Consider the following 23,866-nt stretch of genomic DNA (forward strand, 5'->3'; position numbering starts at 1 on the left):
GTGAATCTGTCAGATTATTTTCAGCCTTCAGACCTTTCATGCAACATCTGGGAAAGTTAAATTTCTAGAAGTGAGGTCTGCAGGGCTGCCAGCACACTGAAATAGGAGTCAGCTCAAACTATAAATTTTCAGCTGGTAGTTCCAGAAAAAAAAAAGTACTGAGTCTTAAATGGTAGAAGTCACATCTGATCCATCAGGACCATTTTCTATGCAAGGAAACAAAAGCCTACATAATGCCATACAAGTACATTTAGGCTGGCATTTCCAGGAAATGTCAAGTTTACTGAATACAAGCTGTGCTTTTGTTTCAGTTGTAGACTACAAATTCCATTCCAAAGGTAATAACACTGTCTACCTGGTCTTAATTCCAGCAGCAACCATGCTTCTCCCTGGGAATAGCATATTTAGGAACCTGCTTAGAATGATCACATACCCTCAGAATAGAGCTTACTTTGCCACATGTAAAAGGCTGTATGGACAGGGCTGTCATCTGTCAATCTCTCATCATAGATTTATAGAAAGGTTTGGGTTGAAAGGGACCTTAAAGGTCATCCAAGTTTCATCCCCTCTGCCATGGGCAGAGACACCTTCCACTAGACTAGGTTGCTTAAAGCCTCACTGAAGACTGAAGATTTTACCTATTTAAATGCAAAGTCTATTGGACACATGGTTTCTTTCTCCTTACCTCTCTCCCTTGTCCTCTAAGAAAAAGGGGGGAGGAGGGGAAAGCTGTTCTTTCCAACAGTAATAATTGAAGAATTTTTTCCAGGAGATGGGAAGCTGTATTAGCACGTCTCTCTTTTGATAAAAGTCTAAGCCTATTTTTTTCTTTCTACTTAAAAGAAAAAGAACAAAACCTCACACAGAACAAATTGAACCTATTGTTGGAAGACAGCATAGGTTTCAAAATGAGTGAAAATTTCAGTACTTAATCATCTCTTACCACTTGATGGAGGTGGTGAGCTACTTACGCAGGCCTTGGCTTACAAATAGAGAGTAAGATGTTCACGGACTATAAATAGCCCATTTTTATAGTTTAAAAACAAGCACTTTATTAAAGTGCCAAAATTCAAATGCATTTGGAAAGTTTAAGACCTGCTTATTATGAAATACCTAAGCTAAACTCCACATGATACTTAGTAAGTATTGTCAGGTCAAATCCATCCCATTCAAACTAAATGTATCAGATACTTCATTGTGGGAAAGATGAGCAGATCAATTTACTCTGTGTGTTCGGCAAAAACCAAACTGCATCTCCTCTGAAACATAACTATTGATAAAGAAGCCTTTTCTATACACGTACAGAAAGTTATTTTTGTCACTCAATGCCTCTTGTTCTTCACTTACTTTTTCACATATTACAGAATTCCTTTCAACACTTCAGAGATCTAAATCCAATTTGTAGGTTAAAACAAGGCTACCAAAGCTTGAAAAATTTTAATGTAGGGGTGTAAAAAATAAAACAGATGGACAAGAGGTTAATTATGTCTCTACTTCAAAGGACTAAAATCTGAGGAAGACCTCTCTTACATCTTATGTTGAATCAAGTGAAACTGTTCAAATATTAAAAAGATACAAAGCATGTACCAAATATGATTCACCTAAGCATGAAACAATTAACCAGTTACAAACAAAAACCAACCTTACAGCTCTTCCATCAGATATGCAGAAATGGTGACATGTCAAAGGAAAGCCACAGCTCGGTTTCTTGTACTCCTAGTAATGGAACAAGTAGGTCCCAGCTGTCTGATCCCTAATGCACACTGCTATGATTATTACCCTTCATATTGATATGAATTATGTTTATTCTGACTTAAGAAACCAGACTTACAAATCGTCAGTCCAAACTGCAAGGTTCTATGAAGGGAAGTTTTGCTTTGTAGAAGAGAAAAAGCTATAGGAATAATCAACTGCAGCTAGAGAGATGCAAAATACAGAAGAGGTAAAAGGAAAGGGGTGAATCACAAAAGCAGTTTAGAGTACCCAGCATGGCCTAAATACAAATGATTTCAAGCATATCTACAGTTATGAGATTCTTAACAGTGCTTATGTTTGATTTATAAGTGTCACAAAATAAAGCTTCCATAAAGTATTTTCTAAGTTTGTCAAAACAAAATGCATACATACAAACTCTCAAAAAATCAAAAGAAAAAGGTGCAAGTCGAAAGTTTTTTTAAAAAGCTTTAGGCCTTCTGATGATTTAAAAATATTTCCCTTTTCCATTTGATAGATCAACAATTCCAACAAGACTAGAAAAATCAAAGAGCAAAACAACAGAAAATATGTCCACTACCACAGATCGTTTATTTATATACTAAGTTAAAAAATGCAAATATTTAATTAGAAAAAGTTTATCAAACAACTGTATACATACAGTTTATATTGTTAAAAGCCAACATGTCAATTGATACTCTATGTACATTTGATTTATAATGTCATAGAATTGTAGAAAAGCATCACTCAGCAGAAACTGATTTGGCATTTGGAAAGTACTTACCACCCTGCACTTAAAGAGATGATGAATTTATATGTTACAATAAAAATATTTATTTGCTGTGATCATTTGAAGCAAATGGATGCTTTATTTTCTCCAAGAAGAATCATCATAAGTGGAGATTAAAGTGCACATAACCAACGCATTAACAATTCTTCAACAATCCCATCTATCATTCTAGTTGCTCGAAGCACATCACAGTAACATCAAGGATTTAGGACTTTTCTCTGTGGCTAAAAGAGCAAGACTTTAAAAGACATTCAGGTTCCTAAGCCGCATGAAATACTTCCGGTGTACAGTAAGATGAAATGGAATACAGAAATTTTGACAATAGTGTTTGTTGAAAAACTCAGTGTAAATTCTCCCAGATATATGACTTCCGGGGAAATATTTTCCTTTCCTAACAAAAATTAATCGTACAACTTTGGACCAAACATGCAGGCCATGCAACAGCATTTATGTAACCATCCCCCCAGTTGTTCTTTGTGGGCTACATGTAACACAGGTTGGAGCAACACGGTCCACCTTACCCATAAATTTTGCTGGCAATCAAGAAAAAACATAACCAATGATTTGTCTGCTATAGAATAGGGTCCTACACTAGAAAAGTGCTCTTCAAAAACATAGTTCAAAATATTGGCTTTGTCTCATTACAAGCAATATAGTAAACCTTACAAAACATAACACAGTCAGTACTAGCAGAGCTGCTGAGGACATTAATAATTTAAATAAATCAGTACACTTTGGATAAAAGGATGCTTGTGCATGTTACAATCTATTCAAAAGCAACAGCTGAGCAGGCTAAATTTACATCCACAAGAGACGCATGACACAGTCACTGAAAATTAAGTGAGTTGCTGGTAATTATGGTTATCACTTTTTTCACACCAACTGGTCACCAATGGAAAAATAATTTTTCTTTTTAAATTACAAATATGTTAAGTTTTGAAGCGTTATACTTGAAGAGCATACTTCACATCTTAGGCACTGGACCCAATTTAGAGGCAAAATGTCTGTTAACAGGATTTACCCTCCTCAGGTTTCTGAAGGCCGTCCATATGAAGCCTACATACAGCACGACCAATACACATTAGATACTGCTGTAAATATATAAGGAATACAAAACACTATTAAATACAATTTTCACCCCATGGCACATCACGCATGGCAATACCACTTGTTTCATATCCGGTGAGCAATGGTCAGTTGTGGTTATGCTTTATTGAATATTTTCCTTTCTGTAGCTGAGAAATATACAGTTTAGACTTGCTTCCATCCGGCCTTTTAAACCAAACTTCATCATGGTTAATTGTTGTAATTATGGCACTACAGAAAATGAGGGAAGAAGGGTCAGGGGAAGAAAAACAAGAAGAATTTAGAAAGCTTATAAGCTAAAAATAACCTCAAAACTGCAGCTGTATTTCCACACAGTAAATGAAAATATGCATTAGTTGTAAATGCTAGGCCCAAAAGATACTAGCACCACTCTAAGGATAGTTTTTACGTAATTCCTTGGGAACTGCATGTGTCTTTAGTGAAGGTAGCTAATGTTTCAGCCATCTATTTTATTCTCTTACAAGAAAACTCTAACAGGTACAAATACTTCAATTGTTTATAAGAACAATAGTCACACAGAGAAAACACAACAATAAACTACCCACAGTAAAAAAACAGGAAAAGCCTTGAAATTACATTGAATATGAAGTACTTGAAAAAAAGCTGAACAACCTGAAGCCACGATTTAAAGCACAAAATGTATTAAACTCTTACTCATTATGCCAAGATCACAAGAAATAAACTGAAAACTGACTTACTGATTCACTGTTAAGTGAGCCCTGCTTTTATGCTCCTTGTGGTAACCTTTAACACAAATAGTGAACAAAACTCCCTTCTCATACCCACAGAAAAAATATCATTTCGAGTACATTGATGGGGAAAACAGAAAGTACAAAACCAAAGATCAAAACAGTTAATAGAACAAAGATCTCTTGCATACTGAATGTGACAACTCCCTCTAGTCTTAGAAGTTGTGAGGGTCTTGAAAGCCCAGGAAAGCTCCACTGCATAACTGCCCTGTTAAGCAACAGCTTTTAGCTTTTGTCAGACACTGGATACTAAGATCTTTACTTGGCCCAGTACAAGTGCTGTGTTCTGCTAAATTAATCCAGAGGTTTTTTAAATTTCAGACACAATCTGTAATTTACTAAAATACCTTCCTGTTTCAGCCCTGAAGAAACACCAAAATCACCGAAATTTCTTCCTCTTCACCATACATAAGGAAGAAAAAAACCAGCCAGTTCTACAGTAAACTACTGACATAAAATTAAAGTCAATTTTCCTGAGTACATGTGCATATTTAATTAACACTGGGCTTAGACTTATTTGCCCCATTCAGTAAAAGGTAAGATATAAATTTAATTTATAATACACTCAGACTTTTAGAATTTACAAATATTGTCCATACAGAGAAAACACATTTATAGATCTTAAACATTCAACCAAATTTGCACTCTAATATTTAGACTGTTACAAGTTAGAACCTTTCTTAAGAGAAGAAAATACCATTAAAAAGTTCCTCTCTTCTTTCAGAGCACTAATCAATGGAAAACGAAGCTTATCTTCAACAGCATATAGTGTTTTTCCATAATTAAGTATTTTTGGGTGGGCCAACAGATCAAATTCTCAAAGCAACAAACTTCCAAAATACTAGAAAAATTACTCCAAGGCTATCAGAAATGAGTAACAGCTGAAATTGTTGAGAGAGATTCTAACTTGACAACCCTTCAGTCAATTCCAACCTTTACTAGCCTCTTTTCGCAAGTCAGCACCCATCTTAATACCTGCCTTCCAATGTGAACTAGTAAATGTCACTGAGGTGGCAGTATTTCCACACAGGCCCTACTCTTCAATGCCATCATCCTAGTTATTGCTTAACATGAATGTACAGAGCTGCATAAACTAAATAATCTTTACCTTGTAGGACATTCATCTTTCTTATCAATGCATATTGTCTGCCCTCGTCCATACCATTCGCCATCATAGTAGAGTCTTCCTTCTTCAGATCTAGCACTATGTAGATGCTTTTCTAATTTGACAGGTGCTAAATTCAGCAATAAAAGTGATTTAATATTAATGTCACAGAAATCAGTTAGGTGGTTAAATATGTTTTCATCATGTTATTTACACAGAATACACATTTTTTCCAACAGTAGTCTGTCTCTTAATAATGACACTGGAAAATTGGAAGCAATATACCTGTTTATTTCGAGTCAGATAATTAAAACTTATATTTTCATTTTCAAATAGAAGCTATCACCTATATGCCTACTGTCCCTTATCCTCCTCACCTCCAAATATGTGATTTTACTTAGCAAGAACATGCTTCTCACTTCAGTGCCAAATGTGAATACCGCTCCTTTCCCACAGTTCTGCTTTTTCAGGATTGTAGCTGCAGTCAACGTGAGCAAACTTTGAAATGCACCTGAAAGGTCCAGATGCTCTCAGCTTTCTGCTTAATCTTGTCCAAACACAGGCATAGCTTGCTAATATGAATTGCTGTAAACCACTGTTAGAAGCATGATTTTTAAAAATATTTTCTAGAATTTGTGTCAACAGAAGCAACAGCAATCAAGCTACAGATATCAGCATCTCAGAGAGGAGAAAGACAAAAGCCACATCTTCCATCTACTTCACCCCATCCTCCATCACTATACCAGTACTGTAATAAATACAATTTGCCTGGATGCAGTTTGCATCATTGGACAAAGCAAGTTGTGAAACTAGACCACGCTTACTTACGTTCTGGCTTTACCCTGTGTGGTCCCAGCGTAGCCATTGCCTTGAAACACAAAAGAAAATTAAAGTTAGTCAGCAGGCAGAGTCATTTTGTCTTAACTGCCATCTTTAGTTGTGGAGCAGCATGCAGTGGTATTTGCTTTTATATGCAAGTATATACTTGCATTTACGCACAAAAAATACAATGAGAATTCTAAAAGAAAAATGTTCAACGGTGACTCAGTAGCTAAATAAAAAAGCATTTTGACGGTGAAAAAAATCACCTTCTTTCTTGATTTCAATAACTCAACCTTTTCTAAATTAAATCCTCAAAATTGCTCTTATGTAGTTCTGTCAAGAAAACACAAAATTACATTAACTCATTCTGAAAAACAAAATGCCATACAAACAACCTAGTATTTTAATTTATATGTTATAAACACACAAATATTATTTCATGTAAACTCCAGACCACACATAAGCTTGGAGGGGGAAAAAAAGCACTGAAGAGTTTTTGGGGGTTCATTTGTTTGCTTTTTGGGGATTTTTAAAATTATTTCCAGAAAAGGCAAAACCCTAGTAGATCCTGGGTTTGTTGCTATTGTTTAAAACTATGAAAAATGACAGAAAAAGAACTCTAGGGAAAGATATTTTGTGTCTGTTCTTCTGCTGCAATAGAAAGAGAAAAGTCAGACAAGTTCTCATATAAAGGTCATATTTTACTTCTTGTTTAGAAAAGAGGTACAGAGAAAAAAACAGGCTAGAAACTGACTCATAGTCAACTCCCCACCAAGATAATGAATTCACCTAAGTGGATTGCTATTCCATAAGCTGGGATGCACTAGGATACTAGGGGAAGCTTTCCAACTGCAGATGCAAGGCAAGGATAGCATTTCATTACAGCAAGATCCTTCAACTGTCTTACAATCTAAAAAAGGCATTATGCAATTAAAAGCCGGATTTATTTTTTCAAATATATCAACTGACTAAACAAATTTCTCTTCCTATAAACCAGGATTCTCTTGTAATCTGAGAAAAACAGAGCTCCCCATTTTTATGTAAAAAAATTATAAGGAGAGGTCAAAACACAGAAATCTTACTATATATAAAATATTATATATATTATATATATTATTATATAATAAAAACCTTACTATATGAAAATTAACATATGAGATTTTAAAAAACTTGCACATCAAGCAAAATCCTTTCAGACTATCCTATCATAGTTTCTACCCAATTAGCCTAAACTATGAGAAAGCAGATCCACTTAACAGAGGCTTTAGGCTTTTATGTGGAAAATGGACTTCCCATTTTAGAGATATCCTCTTGCACCCCTTTAATGGATTCCTCTCTATGATTTGGGTAGAATTAGAAGAAATAGCAGTTACAGCTTGAAGTGAAAGGATTAACTGACTACTGAAAAAAGAAAAATCTATTTTGTGTTTTGATCATGTAAGAAATCCAGTTTCATAATTTTAAGTAGCAAAAGGACTAGACATGAACCCAACTAAATCCACAGTATTGGCTTTCATCCTTTCATCTTACCTTCCTTATTGTTGTCCAGTCTTCAAGTATATCAAGGTCTTGTAACATATAAACTATATAAGGGCGTGGAAATGTTAGGGAAAACTCTTTTAAACACAAATAATAAAAATATTCTAATATTTGTAGAAAGATATTAATAGCTCTGTTCTGCAGATCTTCCACAAAAAGTATACAAACACAAAGAAAAGCTCAGTGCAAACACATCCATCTTTGAATTATGCAAACTAGAAGTACACTTTAAGAATTATTAAAAGAGGTAGTAATAGTATGTAGATACTCAGGGTACTGGAGTTCAACATAAGGATAGGATAAACAGCTGAGATACAACCATTCCATTCCTAGAAGTTCAAAAATTATTCTATTTGCAGTAATTCAAATTACAATTAAAATTCATTGCAATTTCAACATACCACTACAAAACAGCACCTACACTAGTATCAGCTTAAATAAAATAATTATTTTTACAGTATTCCGCATCATGTATCTTCAAGAGAAAAGCATGATCAGCACAACATATCTGAATATCAAACATCTAAAAAACAGGAGGCAGAAAGGCAAAGCCCCCTTCCTTAAACTATCAACTGCCAAGTAAAAAATGTGTATTAGAACAATACATGAACTTCAGAACATAATTCCATATAGTACAGCTATTCCATTACAATAGTCTTCACTTTTTACTTTGTTTCTACCCATTTCATCTCTGAAAAATAAGTTTAGCAAAAGGTGCTATGGATGTTTTTAAAAAAAAAAAATCTCCTAAAATGGAGAGCAAGCTTAAAATTCCATTTGAAATTTTAAAAATCTTTAACCACTTTCCAATTTCTTTTTCTCTGAATAGCAAAAAATTAAAAATGAAACGCTGAGTAAAATTTCTAGTATTTGCTTTGCACATATCTGACACGTTCACAACTATTTCTAAACTACAATCAAAAAGAACAAATTCATTTACTTTAAAACGGAAAGGATTTTTAGCTTTATAAACAGCCTGAAATTGCTGAGATTTTATACAGAATACTATATATTAGTATTTTTGGTTTGGAACATACTCTAAAATGGCAAGGTAACTCACAATTCACAGAATCCAATGCTATTTATATGGTCAGTTGGTGAAGTTCAAGTGGCCTAACTTGATTCTGCTTTTGCCTTGTAAATCTTTTTCTTTAAGAGTTAGAAAAATCAACTTTTTGAAACATTTTCTACATTAAACTAGTAGCTAGGTAAGAGAATCTTAATTTCAATTTTCAGGATGGTATGGATGTGTCAATGTGGCTTCTGTAATCTGAATTGGAACAATGTCTGCCATGCAATAATCAGTTTTGATAATGCATTATCATTTCAACTTGATATTAATGACATATGTAATAAAATTAGCTATAAAACTGCAAACTCTACTAAAAAGAACAACGATTTCAGTAAAAGGATATCTGATACAACAACAGGTTTCTTCTTATCTGGGCTAAATGGATCCTTCCTTTTCTTCCTGGACTGGAGCTCATCATTCCATAATTCTGGAAAAGTATAATAAGAACATGCTATGAATCAGAAACATTTACGTGTTTATCTCTTTTTATAGCAGAAAACATTGCCCAAAACCAAAAAATAACATTTTCAGGTGAGATGCTGTTTCTGAACAGAATAAAGGTGTTTATTCAAGATTCAAAGAATTACAAGATTATGTAGACATAGATTAATACTCTCAAAACACACAAGGGATGCTGACAATTATTAAACCAAAGCTGAAGTTTAAATTCAACCCCCTGCCCAAAGTCTACAGTTGAATAGCATTCTACCAGATAATCTAAAACTCACCAGACATACTATGTGTACAGTCAACTAATCAGTACCCAGCAGAAGATTGAAAACAAATAATAAAAAAGCAAACTGAATTTCTATCCACCTGAGGTAATGTCAATGCTATGTCTGTCCTCTTCAAGTCTTCTGATCTTCTCTTCTAGTTCACTTTGTACAGTATCATACAAGAGAAGCTTCTCACTCTATAAAAGCAAAGTTACAGATTTTTACATTCTTGAGTTCAATAATCTAAATATTGACAATTTAAGGCATCAGTGGAAGGAACATAAGAATATCTTTTTCAGAAGCCACAAAGCATATGACATCTCCCTCTATCCACGTTCTTAGCATGAGATCCTATCTCCTTAAAGACATCACACTCGCTTAGCACAAGTGAAAATATAATTGCGCATTTATCAACTACTGGTACCAAGAATAATTAAAAGCACGCAGCTATCCCTCCAGAATAACTCTCTGCATTTTGACACACAGTATTTTTGTGGATAGAAAAGATTTATTCACTTCACTTATGTGAAGTAGTAACCTCTAAGCCACCTTTCATTACAAATCACAAAAGCTAATATTTTCATGGGAAGCTTTTTATAAAGCTACCTCCTACACTAAATGACACAGTTTCTTACAGATCAGTTACTCTTTAGCATGAAAACCCACTAAATTCTCTAAAAGAGTAACTTGTAATTAAGCCGAGTTACAAGCCTTAAGGAAATAACTTTACTGCTCTTTCATAAGCTTGGACGTTTCCAAAACTGAGTAGAAAATACAGCAAATTGTTCGATTTTAACATTCACTTTCAGTGAGCAATGTCTTCAACAACTCTGGAAAACGGAGAGCTTGGACTTACTGAAAAAACAGCGGAAGCAGCTCAAGTCAATGCATCCAGCTATCTGCTACCATGTGTCTGTCAGAAGCTGCAGTTCCCTACAGCCAAATGAGCAGATGTCTGCACCTCAACTGCTCCTGCCCACAGCACAGCAACAGAAACTTCCCTTAATCAGTGTTCAACCTGGTTTGCTGGAGTGAAGCAAATCAGTCAAGGAATGGACAAAGAACCCTATTCCACTAAATGACTGTCACACTTACCATTCCCTCAAGTGACAAAGTATTCAAATTCTAAAGACTTCCTTTCACATATTTTTTAACCCATCATTATAAAAAACATTTCCCAGGTGAATTTAAAAGGCAGAAGCCTCTTTACATATCTCTGAAGTGACAACTGAGTGTTATCTGTTCTGAGACCATTTTAAAACTGCATTTTAAAATTGAATAGTGTTTGTGTTTAGATATGTGTTCTGCTTCACACAGCTGGTAACAAATAAGATGTGAAAAGCTATTACAGGCATCAGAGGCATTCTTACTGAATAGTTATATTCCAGAGCAACAGTAATTCTACAAGCAGCATTTCTGATTTAATAGAGCTTTTCCCCCCAAGAGACTTGTACTGGATGGTGAATTCTGAATGTTTCACATAACAGCAAAACAAGGGACAAAGACCACCTCAAAGAGGAATAATACACGGCCAAAGCAAATCATTCAATCATAGATAAGAGACCTTGCAAGCCTTACAGGATTCTGTCCAGCCTCAGGAGCAAAAACAGCCAGTAATGAGTCATCCTTCATAATACCTAATTCCTTCCCAAGGCATCAAGAAAATGGAAAACTTTTCTAAAGTACACATGCATATTCTTACTTTACTGGTATACTAGGAACCAGGAAGTCTGGAATATAGTGTGAACCACTCAGAAGAAAACACCTTTAAGCAACTGTAAGGGGGCTGAAGAGTACTATGATGAAAAGCTCAGGATCTAAGCAGCTATGTACAGCACTGGACATACAGGTACTTGAGTGTTTGTACTACAGTATCCAGTATTTAGATATGCAAACCAGAACCTTTATGTTCAAGGAAATATATTTTTCTTGGAACTGCTTTTGAAATGACAACTCTATCAGCAGCTGTATAACGTATCTCAAAAAGACTTTGGTTTTGTTATTAAAATGTAAGGCATTTTTCGCTAAAATTATGTCAGATATTTTAGTTACTTTCTTGGTAACCTTTTTGTAAAAAAGGTAAAAAAATTATGTGGGAATCTATTAATAAGAACTTGATAATGAAAAATAAGAAGCCTTAGTGCTATATATATATATATATGCAAAGCCAAACTAATAAAAAGCTCTTCTACATCTTCATTAACAACTCAGACACAGGGCTCGAAGGAATAGTAAGTAAGTTTGCCAACAACACTAAATTGGGAGGGGCTGCTGACTCCCTCAAGGGCAGAGAGGCCCTGCAGAGAGACTTTGTCAAATTAGAAGGTTGGGCAATTGCCAACCAAATGAACTTAAAAAAGAACAAGTACTGGATTCTGCATCTGGGACAGGGTAATCCTGGATGTACAGACAGACTGGGGAATGAGAGGCTGGAGAGCAGCACCACAGAAAGGGACCTGGGGGCTCTGGATGACAGAAAGCTGAATATGAGCCAGCAGTGCCCTGGCAGCCAGGAGGGTAAACTGTGTTCTGGGGTGCATCAGGCACGGCATGGCCAGTGAGGCAAGGGAGGGGATTGTCCTGCTCTGCACTGGGGCAGCCCCACCTCGAGTGCTGGGGGCAGGTTGGGTGCCACAATATCAGAAAGCTATTAAGCTAATAGAGAGTGTCCAGAGGAGGGCCGGGAGAATGGTGAAGGTTCTGGAGGGGAAGTCATATGAGGAGTAGCTGAGGTCACTTAGTCTGTTCAGCCTGAGGAGACTGCAGGGAGACCTCATCTTGGTCTTCAATATCTTCACAAGGGGAAGCAGAAGGGCAGGTACCAATTTCTTTACTCTCGTGACCACGGACAAGATTTGAGGAAAAGGCACGAAGCTGAGCCAGGGCAGATTTAGGTTGAGGAAAAGGCTCTTCACCAGAGGGTGGTTGAGCACTAGAACAGGCTCCCCAGAAAAGTGGTCCCAGCTTGTCTGAGTTCAAGAAGTGTTTGGACAACACTCCTAGGAACATGGTTTGATTCTTCAGTGTCCTGCACAGGGTCAGGAATTGGACTAGATGAACTTGATGGGTCCCTTCTAACTCAGCACATTCCATTATTCTAATTTTTAGATGTTTCAAATAACCTCTTGCATGGGCTTAAATATCACACAACAGTTGCGTTCAAATAGCAAATAACAGCAATAATAAAAACATGCACTGAACCTGAAAAGCATGACAGACAGTACAGTTAGATGAGATTAGCTATCAATGTGAAACAGCTGGCACAACCTCACAGTGCTGTCGAGAGGCTTGAATTTCACATTCATATTTGTTCTTCACAGATTCCAGACAAAGCTCTCTATAGATACCTGTAATCAGACAAATTACAGCAATATTACTTTCTTTAGCAAATATCCGACTTCAGAATTCTATTTTAAGACTGCCTGCAAGTCCCAACATATATATGCACACAGTGGAAAATACAGAAAAATTACATTAGGTGCTTAGAGTGGCTGGCTACTTAAAAGAATAAAAATAAGTAAACCCTTAATTCTGAAGATCTGAGAAAAATAAAATGCTATTTTAACTCCCTCTCCTGTCAGCCAATAAATTACACCAGTGGTCACACTAACTTTAGAAAACATATCCATTTCATATTTCTGATCAAACTATCCTGAATATTATCAGTTTTCAAACTTAAGTACTGACTGGCCTCTTCTATTTTCTAATTAGAGTTTAAAATAAGGTTTTAGGGTTTTAAAACAGCTAGAAAACTGGAGTTTTACAAATTAATATTTGGAATAAGACTTACTTTATAATGCAAGATCTTATTAAACTACAATAATTAACATGACTGTTCCATTCTTAAAAACAGTCACCTTGTGAAAAAGGGTACCCCTTCTAAGTATTAGGAGCATTTTTAGACATTTCTGGAAATGTGTCCACAAAGCAGCTGAAAAAAACTGCGAGGTACCTGAAATGTAGTATCTGGTAAGCATCTATAGAACTTGATTTAAAATGCAATGCATTCAACAGAAAACACTTACATTGCTTCAGATTAGAAACTTGAGGAGTTACGTTTGCACATACAGTGGTGGTGTCTTGCAACTAAAGAACTTTCAAAATCACCTTCCCTTATAATTCAACTTATTATAAATGAACACTATTAGAGGAACAGAACTACTAGCAGCTATCTCTCTGAAAACCAAACCAGTAAGTGTTGCATCAATCATCTTTCCACAGTGAAGCTATTCTAGAATTCAAAATGTTCTTTTCTTACATTGCTATGTTATGCTGGCTTTTATTTTCTTAATATTTACGGCTGACTGGCATAATTAGGTCACTGTTTATTTGCCCAAAATTGAAAAATATAGGTATGAAGAACTGACCTGGAAGAAAGTTGTTTTTCTGACTTGCTATTTTGTGTGAATAGCACCTTAGAGAGCTGAGGAACACAAGTTTCTTTTCTAACACAGATTCAATTATATCCTAAGTTTAGCTAAATACAGTTTAGTTTAGGGTTTTTGTCACCACTTCCTCCTCCTTCTTAGGTAACCACAGGTCCTTATGGGTTACTTGCTGGAACTCAAGTCCTGCTATTACCCACTGCTGTCAAGGCTCTCAAACAGTAAGAGCAAATAAGGCAGTTCTGCAGTCTCTTGCTTTCTCTGGAATAATTTTATCAAAGTCATTCAGTTGGGGACAAATGGAAAAATCTCCTATTTTCTATTCTCAGCTTCAAGGAAACTGCTGCTTTTAAGAAGCTGGGCTTTTTTTACATTGAAACATGGCCCTTCAATGGTGCTGAAGACCAATCAGGAGATTGTTCTGCATACCCCATACCTATCTACATGAAAGCACTGATGGACAGCCACATTTAACACTGATAATTAAAGGCCTGGATTAAGGTTGCTTTCATATCAAAGCTCTTGCAAGTTCAACTGAGATCCTCCTGCAAAGCCTAGTGGGCTGTTTAGGACTAGTCATGTAAATTTGGGCTAAGAACTTAAAACCCAGTAATGCTGGGTCAGCAGCTGAGAAAAGGCATGACAGATAAGACCTGGAGGGAGAGAAATGCAATTGATCAAAAGATTTCAAATTCTCAAAATTCTCAAATTCTCAGAAGTACCAATGAAGACATACTGGGTAGTATTAAAACAGCACTAGTGTTATAAAAAGTATAAGGTGGCTTGCCATTTTTCAGTTAGCCTGCACCATGTTTCTGCTAAATTTCTTAGAAAAGACACTGGTATAGCATCTCTGCCTAGAGAGATCACAGGTGTCTGTCTTTTGGCTCTCTGACAGCCTGTGTTAGGTTGTCAGCTTAGACAGCTGAATCCTCCTAACAGAAGCAAGCTGTAACATGAAACAAATTTACAATAAGGAAGTACAGAACTTTGTCTCCCCATAATATTAGCATTTCATATGAATATATGGTTGTATACAAGAAGAACTTTTTCTTGCCTTTTTCTATGAGCACAAGAACCTGTATAAACATCAGTTGTAAAAACTAAAATTCAGCCTAGAGGAAAACACCAAGGACAAGAGTTTTTCCTCCTTCCCTAGACAGAACAGAAGAACAGGAGCAGAGAAGAAGAGACACAGACTAGAAGAGCAGGAAAAAATGTCATCATATTAGATAGCAAACATTTCATGACATAACACCTACATATCTCTTCAAAAGTGACCATTGTGTAAACTTGATCCCAAACCTTCTGACTAAAAAAATTATTAGCTTTTACTCAGTAATTTTTTGTTCTTACTACACAAAGATAGGCAGCTATTAAGTGAAACATTAAAAAAAGCCATATTTTAGTGGGATGCTATCAGGCAACTTATGCACGGAGGTAAGCAACATACTAATTTTGACTTAAAAACTACTTCATATTTAAAATTATGCTACAATATTTCTAACTTTAAAACACACTCTTTCAACAATTCTAAAGAAAACAGAAGATTGGTCTTAAAATGCATAGCAAGTTTATACTTTGAAACAGCAATACTCATTTTACATGCCTACCTGCCACCTTGGTTCGGATTTGCATATTTTCTTGTAAAGCTGCCAATGGTTCTAAATATTCAGGTGCTTTTCCAGCTATGACCTCTTGTAGCTTTGCATCCACTTGGCTTAATCTTTCTTTGTAAAGTCTTAAAGTAATAGAAATAAAAATATATATTTTATTAAAAATAAAACACAAGTCAGAAGAAATGTTTTTAAAGTAACTATTTGTCATCCCTTTGTTAATGTTATGGAACACTGAAACAAAATGAGGATTTGCTAGCATTTGAATTTTCCAATATATATTTTCTTTTTGAACAACAGTGTCCATGTATACCAAGCCTTTCTGAAAAGCAAACGCAAACAATCAGAATTGCAGAAAGGATAAAATTAAATGTATCTCCATCTCTAAGGAAGAAAAAAAAATTGCACATATGTTAATAACAGGACATGAACTAACATGGAAGAGGAGATGAAAAGGTAATACAGTGCATAAGAACAAACTGGGTTATGTCATGACAGAGAAAGATAGACAGTTTGCCAACAGAAATGATCATTCACATTTGTGTTCACATATCTGCTCCCACACTACCATAAATCAAGGAAAAAGAGATGCAGGTGTTTAATAAAGCAACCCTCAATTCATCTCCTGTGAAAATTTACATGTTGCAAACTATTAAAAATATTGTGAGATAGTTTCTGACATATTACATTCCTGCCAAAAGGAAGTGTAATTAAAAATATTTTTATTTTACCTGAAATTCAGTCATTCCATAAAAGCTGATATTTTCTGGCAGACAATGAATAAATCTACCTGCACTTTGAGGAATTTATATAATACCAATTACAAACACTTCAGTCTCAATAAAGCTCCACTTACTTGTAACTGTTAGTGTTCCATGTTAGAATCATCAATATATCTTCTCCTGTTCTCATTTTTCCCCTTGCACCCCACAATCAAAAGGTGTAAAATTAAAGCAAACATGCACAAACTCTCTAAGTGTTACAAACACATCAGGTGCTACTTGTTTACACAGACATAACAGATGTCCTTGGGACAAGGATGACACTTTTTACTTATTTAAAGGACACAGGTTAAGTAATTAATTAGACAAAATAAAGTTCATGTATACTGATATATCAAGACCTCTGAGAAATAACTGCCTGCTCACTTTGTCACCAGGATTTGTCCTGCAGTCATCTAACACAGCCTGCAGCTGATCAAACCCCAGTTTGCTGGGCTTAACCCCTGATGAGCATGCTCTGCACATGGTGGTTAGCACAGAGCTACAGCAGAATTACTTAGCCAGACCACAAGCCTGGGTGCACAGTGCACCTGACTGGGTCAGTCACTAACATTTGATTACACAGCACCAAGTACCAGCTACATAAGAGCAAGCAGTTATGGACTGGGTGCTGTCAGCACTTGGTACCATGAAATACTTGATGGACCACAACTATTTATCCAGTACTTTCAAACAATGATTTTTCTAACATGAATAAATGTTTCTAAAGCACAGTAAATGCTACTCATTTCATAACATCCGATTTCAGTTTCCCTGAAATGGATGAGGAGGCAGACCCAATCATTACACCATCTCTGCTGTTGGCTGTTGGACAAAAATCCCCTTGTTTATGCATCTTTTTCTATTTTCCCAATGTCATCATTTCCCCATTCACAGCTGCTTCTCCCTATAATCCCTCTTCCATCATTTTAATGCTCTGTTTCTAGTATTCCCACAATCACTGCTCTTTCAGCCTGCATAAATACCTCTATCTCTCAACCAACCAATGTGTCTCTACAATGCCTTCTTCCATATACCACAGCCTTACCACTTCTCAAACACCATTTATAAGCCTTAAGCCCCCCAAAGTACGTGCTTCCTTCCTCTCAGGACCACCCTCTTTCATATTCACTTCTTAAAGATCTGTTTCAACAACTTGTTTTCAGTCATCCAAGCTGTTGAACAGATGGAAGAGTAACGCTGAACTCAAAAGCTGACAGTTTGCCAAATGCCAAACCAATCAGTACTGACCGGCTCCAGTACTCATCAGTACTGGAAATGGCTGCATTTCCCAGGTTTTTCCATGCTCAGCCTAAAAGAACAGCAGGACAAACAGTCTTCTCTAGACACTGCAGCAAGGAATTTCTTGTTGGGCAATTCTTTCCAGACCCTATTATTTCCAGACCTCACAGTGTCCTGTTATGCAAAGCAAGTTATATATCTCAGTTCTGTAGCAGAAAGAACTACCTCACAAGATAAATATGCATCTGAACCATAAGAAAAACTGACTAAGTTTTCAATTAAAGCATATGGCCCAAGAACAGACCAGGTCTTCTTGAAGTTTCACTTACCAAGTACCTTTATTATGTTAGTTGCCAAAATGCCGCCAATTTTAAACTTGAACAGATGTATCTAACTTGAAGTTAAAACAAATTTAACTTCACATACACTGCTGGAGCTTGTCCAAAGAAGGACAATGAAGCTGGTGAAGGGTCTGGAGTACAAGTCCTGTGAGCAGCAGCTGAGGGAGCTGGGGTTATTCAGCTTGGGGAAAAGGAGGCTCAAGGAGATCTTACTGCTCTCTACAACTACCTGAAAGAAGCTTGTAGCAAGATGAGGGTAGCCTGTGCTACCTGGTAACAAGAGGCTGTACTAGAGAAAATGGTTGCAGGGGAGGCTTAGATTGGATATTAGAAAATAAGTATTCAAGCATTGGAACGGGCTGCTGAAGGAAACAGTAGAACCCTTGAAAGTGTTCAAAAATATGCACAGATGTGGTGCTTAGAGACATGGTTTATTATTAGTGGACCCAGCACTGTTAGGTAAATGGTTGGACTTCATGATTTTAGAGGTCTTTTCCAACCTTAATGATTCTATGATACAAATGATAGGCTGCAATACAAATGCAATCACTTTTGAATAACTGTGGCTATTAAGTTTATCCCTTCTTTTAAGTAGGTTTTTGCTAGCTACTTATGTAGGTATTATGGCAGACAGAGCTAACAGTATTTTCATTTTATCTTGTACTGGTACCTGGTTTGCAGTACTCACAAGAAACTTTCATTGGTACCAACTATAAAAACTACTGCTGTAAAAAAAACCCAACCTAACTTCTTACTTAGCAAAGACAATGCACTTAGGTCTGCCCCACATATATAAAAGTATGAGAATTATATTGAATGAATAAGTAATTAAACAAAATCTCAAATTTCCCTAAAATCCCTACTCCTTGGTTCTACTAGGTTGTTTCATGCAATAGACGCAGACTAGCCCTTCACAGGAACATTTCAAAGCCATCCTTACAGTAAAACAAAAAATACATGAATATACAGAAGCATTCTAGAGCAACTGCCTGCAAGTAATTTCAGAACTTCCAGTCCTTACTCTTCTCCAAAAGTAGCATCCTCATATATGAAAGGCAAGAAACACCAGATGCATACAGTATTTTCATGGAATGGATCCTCAAATTAGGCACTTGAAACATTAAAATACTTACTGATCTTTAAGGTCTGTAAATTGTTTTTCAAGATTGGACATTTCATCTAAGCACTCCATTCTTCTCCTTTCACAGTCCTCATCATCCATTTCTAAGAATAATAAAAAAAAATTAACAACATAATATAAACCAAATAAACTGGACATTTTGTTTCTAGTGAATGGAGCAGAAGGGTGCCTGAATTAGAGCCATGAATAGTTTCCCTCTTACATTATTACTGTCATAAAGCAGAATATGAGAAATCACTTGGCATATAAACTACAAAGAAAGAAACCTAGATCTAATTCTAGAATAAACTCAATAAACAGCAATTCTTCCACAAAACAGGAAGTAACAGCACTGTAAGACCTCAAGCAGGTAATTTTATGACTGAAATACAAAGAATACATAAGAATGCATGAAACAGAAAAACTAAACCATGTATATCACACCAAATGAAAGACAACATTAAGCATGAGCAGTTATAAGCCACCACTGAAAATTCAAGTGTATCTTGGTACAAACAAAAGCAATCCCTGGAATGTTCAGTGTTACATGTGTCAGATAAAATTCAAGATTTGTCCAATTGGAAGAGTTCTTTGAAGTTGAAATATTAATGTAAAAATATCTGCAGTTCATTTTAATGAGCATTTGAAATCACTCCAATGAAACATTTCTTAACCTGAGAAGTCTAGAACACTGCACTTGACTTTATATGCTTTTATGCAGCAAGAGTAGCTAGTGTTAAACTCTTTTCACAGGTTTTATTTTCATTTATATTCCTGATTCTTTTTCGTGGTTTACCTAGGGAAGATAAAACAACATAAATACAAATTTTTTTGCCAAAACTTTTGACACTGCCATTGAGACACCCAGTGTTACTAAACATCAGTTGTTACCTCCATTGGCCTTTCTTAGACTAGAAAACTGAGAAACTAAGATACAAAATTCTTGAGTCTTTCCCAGCCTTCTCAGAAAAAAAAAAAAAAAAGAAAAAAGGTTTTGTTAAGGCATATTCAAAACTAAGATAAGTGAAACTGCTTTATAACAGCAGTATCTGCAAGAATTAGCCCTTTACAGTTACACTACAGCTGATCACTATCAACCAGCAGCAGGCATGCAGAAGGGATGGCCATGCACTCAGGAGCTGTAACTGAACTGGCCAGATGCTTGAGAGAAGGCACTGTCCCAAGGAGCCCTTACTTATGTAAGCAGTTACTCTGGCAAGAAAAATCCTACCTCCTGACAGGGAGGAAAAGTAGGATCCTGAACCCAGCAGGGATCACTCTTTTAGGCTATAAACAACCCTGAGCTTTTTGCTTCTTCCTCACTTTTCAAACAAACATGTTCAACTGCTTTATGCTGTCTCCTACACCAACTACAGAATGCAGCATTCTTTATTCTTATTGTTTTGCAAAGCAGTATGGCAATTTGTAAAGCTGATGAGGTGAAAGGAGTAGCTTCAGGGCCACTAGCTACTTGGAAGGATCCGATTAAATCAGATTGTCTACTCAGGCCTCTCAGCACTTAACTTCTCCCTGAAATCATCCCAGGCTTTTAAGACTAAAAAACTATACTAACCTTCTCTGCCTGGACATGAAAACCAGCAGTCAGCACAGCAATACCGATCAGTATTACAATGGCAACTATGAGTCCCAATTAAAGACCTAGTACAGTCTGTCATACTACTGTTAGTACAGTCAAAAAGAAAGTTTTAAAACACAATATAACCTGAAGTACTTGAAAGCAGAGCAAAATTTGAAGACAGAACTTAAAAAAAAATGCAATGAGTGGGGAAAGTGGGGGAAGAACATATGAGGCTATTAAGAGGTACTATTTATATTAAAGCATTGTTCCCAAAAGTAAGGCCGAAAATCATATGAAAGAACAAAGTTTTATGTGACTGATTGACACAATATCCAAGCCAAAATCGATGTAGCAATTTATAATTTGGCCAGAGTTAAGGAATGAGGCAATCATATTACTCAGAGCTGCCCAAAGCATTTCTGTGCTACAAAAATAAAGCGTCTTTAAAATGTGAAGGCACTTCCCAGTGAAACCAAACAGGAACAAGCACTGGGATACCCACAGTTTTTCCCCTTTATTCTCAAATATGTTTCAAATGTGTTCTGCTATGCTTTCAATTCTAAGTATGTTTTAGTAAGGAGTTCACTCATAAGCTCTTCTTAAATTAACATGGATGGTATTGTTTATGTTTACAGAGTACAAAGCAAAGAAAACTAGAACTGTAATCCTGGCTGAGGATCAGAGCACACCCACTGTTGGAGGGGAAAGGGACTGCATCTTACATTTTAAACTTGTGTTGCAAGGAAATTGCTATTCATTGGTATCTGAGGGTATAGCTGACTTCCTTGTAGATAAAAAAGTAACACATAGCTATCTCCAATCTCCTCTCAGCTACAAATACTCTCAAAAATCTTTGACTTTCTGCCTAGAAGTCTTCATTTTCTCTTATCATTCATACTAAATGTCAATTCGGATTGTTTCATCTGTATTCTTCAATTGTTTCATCTGTATCCTTCCTTCAAGAAAATTCATAAAATGATGAAGATTTTTCAGAGTCCTGAAATATATTTAATTCCTGACTTATGGAATTTCTTCCTCATGGCCTTAAACAACACACAGACTATGGAATATGCACTGCTGAAAAAGTAAAATGTTGTAAAATCAAATCTCATAGCTTTCCAATTGAAAATTTACATCACAGAAGGTGGAAGATTGCTCATTCCATATTAAAACAGCTGTTGATAGGCCCATCCTGTCTCAAAACTTCATATTTACCATACAGTTTCACACTGCAAAAAGTATTTAGGGTACTTTAAAACACTTTCAAAATCATTTGTTTTTTCCTACTATACTCAAACACTCTAACATAGTAATTAGGGCAACCTGCTTTAAAGATAAAAAAATCCACACAGCACTTAAAATGTAACAGCACCTTTTACATTTATTTACATAGCTTTTTTTAATAAGCTATGGCCTATATAAAGTGCTTCAAAAAATAGCCAAATTCTCCTCTGAGATAACAGGAATAACTTGTGGCTTTTTAAATTCATCCCTAACAAACTATTCTATATCCAAATCAATAAAACACCTGTACTAAATACATGACATCAAAATGAACAAGATAGAAAGAGTGCCAGCTCTCAAGGACGACTCATGCTTCCTCTATCAGCACCTTGTGTATTCTCAGGCATCTAGTGGAGACAGAAAAAAAAAGAAGGCTGAATGCAAGTAAAGCAAATGACAAATTTGACAAAAAAATTCATTACTAATTTCAATTGAGACTTATTTCTTGGGGTGCTAATCATTTTAAGTCTGTAGGAACAATATGCTTACAAGGAGTATGTTGATATTGGCCAAGACACTGAGACAAGCATGTAATTTTCTGTAACCACCACACTTTAAGTACTCCCTTAAAAGCATTTCTCTGCGAAATGCAACAAAAATTATCTGGAGAGCTTCTTGTATTGTTTTGAAGAAACACGAACAGACTACATCCACTTAAAACACACTTCCTTTCTTCCTAATCCCAGACTCTCAGGCACATGGTGTGATTCTTGGAGTGTCCTGTGCAGAGTCAGGAGTTGGTCTTAACGATCCTTCTGGGTCCCTTCCAGCTCAGCATATTCTATGGTTTTAATTTGGTGATACAGGGGCCTCAGCACTAAATCACTTAAGCTGCCAGAACCACATGTCAGAACTAGGACTGGTCCTGGTCCACATCGACATCAGGAATTTTCTCAATTCACTAACCCTGTCCAACTTCCTTTCCATCCACTGTCCTGTATCTCATCACTGGTCAAATAAGGCACCACAAACTCCTACCAGTTATCACCTGGAAACATGTTTTAAGATCAAAGACAGAAAGCAGTAATCACAAGGAAACCTAGAACATATAATAATAACCTTCTTAATAACACAGTGTAAATGAAGCATAGAAAAAGCGATCCTTTTAAAGCTAGATTTCAGCTACTAATGCAATTCAAAATCTACAGTCCAGATGGAAACTATGGAAAAAATAAGGGACTATCAACTGAGCAGAGGTGATTTGCAAAAGAGGCCAGTGGTATTGACAGGGCTTCCAATATCCCCCCAAAGACAGGTCTTAAAACACCTCGTTGAACTTCATGAGCTTGCACAGAAATACGTACTTACACACGTGTTCATGTATGCACACGTATGTATATAAGCCCTTAAGTGGAGACCTCAGCGAGGAGTCCCTCTGCGAGGACGCACTCAAGCCCAGGAGGGCACAACCCACGGCTCCTCCACGGAGCGGAGCAGCGCGGCCCAGTCCGCCATGGCCGGGTACCAGCCTGCTCCGGAGCCGGCGGCCCGGGTCTCAGCGGGGCTCCCTGCCCGTGCGCCCCGCCCCGTTCCTGCGCCCTGGCCGGCGGCCCGAAGAGGAGCCGCCGAGCCGAAGCAGAGGCTGGCCCGGGGCGGGGTCACGGGGGGAGGGGAAGCGGAGGGGACACCGACAGCCACCAGAGCCGGGGCGGGACCGGCGTGTCCCCGGGGCAGCGCCGAGCGCTGAGGGAGCCGCCGCGGCGCCCTCTCAGCGGCGCTGCTTTGCGGGCGGCTGCGCTACCTGAGCTGTCCCCCTCCTCGGAGACGGACGAGCTCTCGGTCTCCTCCTCCTCAGAGCTGCTGCCCTCGTTCTCTCCGTAGTCCACCTCCATCTCATCGTGATTATTCTCCTTCTTCTCCCGGGAATGGACCGGCATCGTCCCCGCCGCTGCTGTGGAGCCCCGAGCCCGCCCTTCCCGCCGCCG

At 37.0% G+C, this 23,866-nt stretch overlaps 1 protein-coding gene across 2 annotated transcripts; it reads right to left on the minus strand.

The window, feature by feature from the left end:
* Nucleotides 1–2,281: 2,281 nt before the first annotated feature.
* Nucleotides 2,282–23,866, minus strand: BRMS1L (BRMS1 like transcriptional repressor). Of its 2 annotated transcripts, XM_053981197.1 has the most exons (10): nucleotides 23,683–23,866; nucleotides 19,092–19,182; nucleotides 15,612–15,739; nucleotides 12,881–12,960; nucleotides 9,714–9,810; nucleotides 9,241–9,324; nucleotides 7,817–7,881; nucleotides 6,293–6,332; nucleotides 5,468–5,594; nucleotides 2,282–3,820 (listed from the first exon to the last, which is right to left on the minus strand). In XM_053981197.1, the coding sequence occupies exons 1-10, from the start codon at nucleotides 23,816–23,818 to the stop codon at nucleotides 3,697–3,699; spliced, it is 972 nt and encodes a 323-aa protein (XP_053837172.1). In that variant the 5' UTR covers nucleotides 23,819–23,866; the 3' UTR covers nucleotides 2,282–3,696. The 2 variants fall into 2 exon arrangements, with proteins under 2 accessions (XP_053837172.1, XP_053837173.1); XM_053981198.1 differs by lacking the exon at nucleotides 5,468–5,594 and having other exon boundaries at nucleotides 3,697–3,820.

Source organism: Vidua macroura, chromosome 6, assembly GCF_024509145.1.
Source record: "Vidua macroura isolate BioBank_ID:100142 chromosome 6, ASM2450914v1, whole genome shotgun sequence".
NCBI classification, from domain to species: Eukaryota; Metazoa; Chordata; class Aves; order Passeriformes; family Viduidae; genus Vidua; species Vidua macroura.

Bases quoted from the DNA above. Each gene is read 5' to 3' on its own strand.
- BRMS1L (XM_053981197.1), bottom strand. From the start codon at position 23,818: ATGCCGGTCCATTCCCGGGAGAAGAAGGAGAATAATCACGATGAGATG. The intron at 15,740-19,091 runs GTAAGTATTTTA...TATTACTTTAAG, and splicing joins TTTACAGACCTTAAAGATCA to ACTTTACAAAGAAAGATTAA. The intron at 12,961-15,611 runs GTAGGCATGTAA...GTCTGATTACAG, and splicing joins AATCCGAACCAAGGTGGCAG to GTATCTATAGAGAGCTTTGT.